Here is a 4,464-nt window from a genome sequence, read left to right on the forward strand (position 1 = left end):
CATGAAATCCAATGCGTTGCCCCACATTTAAACATTGATTATGCATACAGCCTTTAAATATTAACATAGAAGCTAAACTGAAATATTAATCATACCTAAATCTGTGATCCTTACATCTAGTCCAGTTAAATCCAAGTACATTGCATTGCATCTGACAGATACAAGCCAAATGTTGTAAGATTGATCTAAATTTAGTTCCAACATAAGGCCTGAACCTTTTTTACTCGAGAAAAGAAAAAAAAATTCCAAACTTAATTTGGATTTAAAAATCCAATAGAATCGGTCTGGTCCAGCTATTGGACCCAAAACCTAACCTTATCTCATTTGTTCAGTTTTTGCTCCTAGCTGAAACAAAGGCCTGCAAATGTGCATGCATTTGCTACTCTATAATTTTTACTTTTTCATTATTTGTGGTGGTGTTGTGTCCATGTTGTGTTGTATTATGTCTTGTATTCACATCCATGCTGTCTAATTGTAGCTTCATGGTGTAATTGGACTAGGAGCAATTACTACTTGCTGGGCCACTTACGTAGAACGGTCATTTAGAATATTGAGCAAGGTTTTAAATATCGGGTTATCGGAGAAATAGCAAATGGCTAAAATTCATATCGGATTGCGGATATCGAGCAAATATCGGGGATATGTGGTAAATATTCGAATAACGGATGTTTGCATATATAGTATAATGCATTAAAATATAATCTCAACATTCTTAATAAAATCAGGGCAACAAAATGTAAATAATGTAGGTTTAGGATCACTAGTCAACCTTGTAAAACTATCGAAAGTACAAATAAAAAGTACATTTTGTTCTGATTTTTTAGGCCAAAATGTAGTTTGATATGATAGAAAAATCATAATCTCTCGCCCAAAAATTGCGAGACACGGTATATTATTTTGCGACAAGCCATATAAAAGGATATATTAGTTAATATATCAACTAATATATCGGCCATATCGGGGATATATCACCCAAAATAACTAAAAAGTGAAATGATATTTAGGGACTATATTGGTTGCAGCAAGCCCTATAAAAGGATGTATTGGGGGATATAGCGGGTCATGTCGGAGATATTTAAAACAATGATGTTGAGAACCCTCATGAAAAATGCACCGTGCTAGTGCTATTATCCACTTGATGAATACAGTCCTTTGGGCTACTCATACATTTACAGACTTCTCTTATAGTGAGCTAGCCTACATAGAGCTGAACTTTTTCTACCTCTGACAGATAGGGGAAGTTAGGTGATCAGAGAGCTGGATAGTCCTATCCGACATCTTGTGGGTTTTTGTATATTATATATTTTAGTAATAGGTTGTTTTCTGGATGTCTTTTACTATGGAGTACGAATCTCTATAGCTGTAGTTCACTGATGTGTTTATTTGAGGCTAGTTTTAAAGCTCTTGCTTTTCCAGTTTCTAAAGCTTTTGCTGTGTTCACATAAGAAAAAGAAGTGGCATTATGGTATGCTGTGTTCGATATAGCATGACAAGCAGATGGTCAACATGACCAGTTTCAGCAGTATGTCGGAGCAAGAGCATAATTTATATGGTTAAGACACTAAAGAACGTATCTTGATTTTGCCTTTCTATAAACTATATATAGGATTCCATGGTTCCATCGGAAAATTTCAGTTTTCATAATAGCTTGAATGATGTCCCCGGATCTATAATAACTGGCCTGAAAAGTAAATTAACAGTGATTATCACTGTCGATGTCTACTTTAAAAAACGGTCCTATTTTTTTAAAATAACCCCGTGCTTTCTATTATATACCCGTGCTATTTTGGCAAAGAAAGGAAAGCATTTTGGCAGTGATGATGATCAGGTTCTACAGTTCTTATGGATGGCACCACATACCTGCACTACCTACAAGCACCTTCTTTTCCCAGGTTTTTTTTTCTTACAAGGATGTTTCCTAGGCTCTTTCACAGCTAGAAAGGTGCATACAGGGGGCATTAGGTCCCATTTCAAGTGGGAACAATACTCTAGCTTTGTTCCTTGAAAAGAATGAAGACCTACCCTATGTGTATGTGTTGATGAAACAAGACATCATTTTGAACTTTTGGGATCCGTATCACTCATTCTATATGTAATCACTTCCGATAATAGTTTGGGAATTTGGTGAGGTTGTGATCTCTGAGGAATTTCCTGTTAATGACACCATACCATTGAGTGAGGTTTTTTTACGGAAATCCTTTTATGAACATAAAATTTGTGGTGTTTTGTATTTAATTGGTGCTTGTGTCGGCAACCCAGTTTGTGGCAGTAGAAGATCCACAACCAAAATTTAATTGCGACTCATGTTTATCTAGTTTGGGTTTTGGTTTATGCTCTAGTCTTCTGCACAATGCTGTAGAAGGTGTACACATACCCAAGATGCAGCAGACTGGTATGTATGCTGGTTTTCAGTTTTGGTGAAAAAGGCAGAGCAGGGTGATGCCTGTCAATCTTATCTGGTTTTTTCAGTTGCCTATTTTTACCGCTGAAGACCGTTAGCTTTGTTGAGGTAGTGAAAATATAAAAAATGATGCAATTTGATGAGATACCTCCATCATTTTTATCTGGATAGCAGATAATAAATGAGTTACTTGTCTTTCTAGATGAATGGAACTTGTAGCACTTCTGTGCATTAGATAACTCTTGATTTAAGGAAATTATGGAAATTATGGATAAATTCTTTCGGTAACTAGTATTGTTATTACGAAATAATTTTTTGGCATCATTAGCTGACATGTTAATACTTGCTTCGCATGTTACTTAGCTATTTACTAAAACACATAATATGTATTTACCCAATAAGCGCTCACACTTTCTCTTTTTCAATCTAATTGACAGGTTTCAGTCATGCTGCTGGTACTGATAATTCTAGCGGGAGCTGCTTTAGGGTACTGGATAGTGAGAAAATATGTCATTTCAGAAGATGGCAGCATAGATGCTGGCATCGCCCAATTCGTGAAGTGGGCAATGCGTGTTTTTGGTGTTGTTACTGTTCTTCAGGTATGCAGCATTATTTTTTATGAGTTGTCGGTGTTAGTACTCTTTATTGTGCTTCACAAAAAACCTTTTTATTTACCGAGTTCTACATTTTGCAGAGCTCTCCGGATATTCTGTTGCCAGTGATTGCATTGGGTATTTATTGGTGTATTTTCTTTATTTCAAAGAAATTGTGGGGTCGAGCAAGATCGTAAGTTTTTCATACATATGCTAAATACGTGCATTGTGTTGGAAACTGAATATCTCATCTCCTTTCTCTCTCTGTTTCTGCATGTGTGAAATTTAGTCAAGTCAAGCATTCGAAGAATGAGCTGTGGCAACCAAGAGGACGGCAAGCATCTAACTTGTGGCAACCAAGAAGAAGGCAAGTATCTGCAGCAGGTAGCAGACGCACAGAATTCTTGAGTCGATCGCCTGATAATGATCGTAGGACTGTTAGGAGAAGTTCAAGTAGTCCGTATGGAAGAAGCTCAAGCAGTCCATATGGGCAGTGCAACCAACCCATGAGAGGTAATTATTACTTTATGTTCACAAAGAACATGCACATATATGCACACAATACACATACGTATACACACATTTATATAGAGATAGATATTTGGGTTTTGCTTGTTTCTGTTAAAATTCATGTTTGGATACAAGTCCGTTGCAACTTAGAAATTTGTAAAAATCTCCCATAATGTGGGGTCCATCGTTATGAGTTTTGTGCAGTGCATTTTGTTTCAAAATACGTTCTCTCACTGGCCACTGTGTTTAAGGACTAATCAAGGTTTAAAACTCAATGGGGAGATATCGCTTATCCCCGTTGTTCTTCCTCTTCCTCGGCTTCTCTTCTCTCTTACCTCTTTCTTTAAATAAAACCGACTTATGCATCAGCTAAATTCAATGAAATCTATATTTCTCTCCCCTCAGTGGTAAAATTCCCTAGTCTCTATGTAACAATTATCCAATCAATCAATAAGTAAGACCCTGCCTTCCTCCAAACTCTAATTGTCAACTTGATTCTGTAAGCTATTATCCCAATATTCATCTGCATTAGGCCACTGAGGATGGGCCTTCACCTCCTGTTTAACTCTCAGAATGAATCAATGTTATTTGGAGCTCAGTAGTCTATTGAGCGACAAAAAGTATTGGGGATTGAAAGACAGTCAGATTTTGGAGCTCAGTGGACTAATGAAGAACAAAAAAGGTAATTGGGAAATTTTAGATTTATGGTAGGAAGAGGGCTTGGTGCTTTTTTGCCAGGGGTAACTCTTAACAGTAAGTCTGTAAAAGCGTTTTTATTTTTTAAGAGAGGAAGGAGGTTTTGGAATGGGATGAAGTGTGAAAAGCATTATATCCCTTACTATTTGAAGAATGTTCCTCCAAGCATTCAGAAACGTAATGGCATATACATTTTTTTTAATATTTTAGTGGTTTTTTTGTTTTTTTGTTTTTTTTTTTTTTGGGGGGGGGGGGGGGGGGGGG

The 4,464-nt window shown here is 36.7% G+C and overlaps 1 protein-coding gene across 1 annotated transcript in view; it reads left to right on the forward strand.

The window, feature by feature from the left end:
• The window catches only part of LOC109832944, a 10,257-nt gene that overhangs the window by 4,337 nt on the left and 1,456 nt on the right, over window positions 1-4,464 (forward strand). The window contains exons 7-9 of the mRNA XM_020400444.1: window positions 2,839-3,000; window positions 3,096-3,187; window positions 3,284-3,507. Coding sequence (XP_020256033.1) covers window positions 2,839-3,000; window positions 3,096-3,187; window positions 3,284-3,507 — 478 coding nt within the window. The remainder of the gene's footprint in view (window positions 1-2,838; window positions 3,001-3,095; window positions 3,188-3,283; window positions 3,508-4,464) is intronic.

Source organism: Asparagus officinalis, chromosome 3, assembly GCF_001876935.1.
Source record: "Asparagus officinalis chromosome 3, Aspof.V1, whole genome shotgun sequence".
NCBI classification, from domain to species: Eukaryota; Viridiplantae; Streptophyta; class Magnoliopsida; order Asparagales; family Asparagaceae; genus Asparagus; species Asparagus officinalis.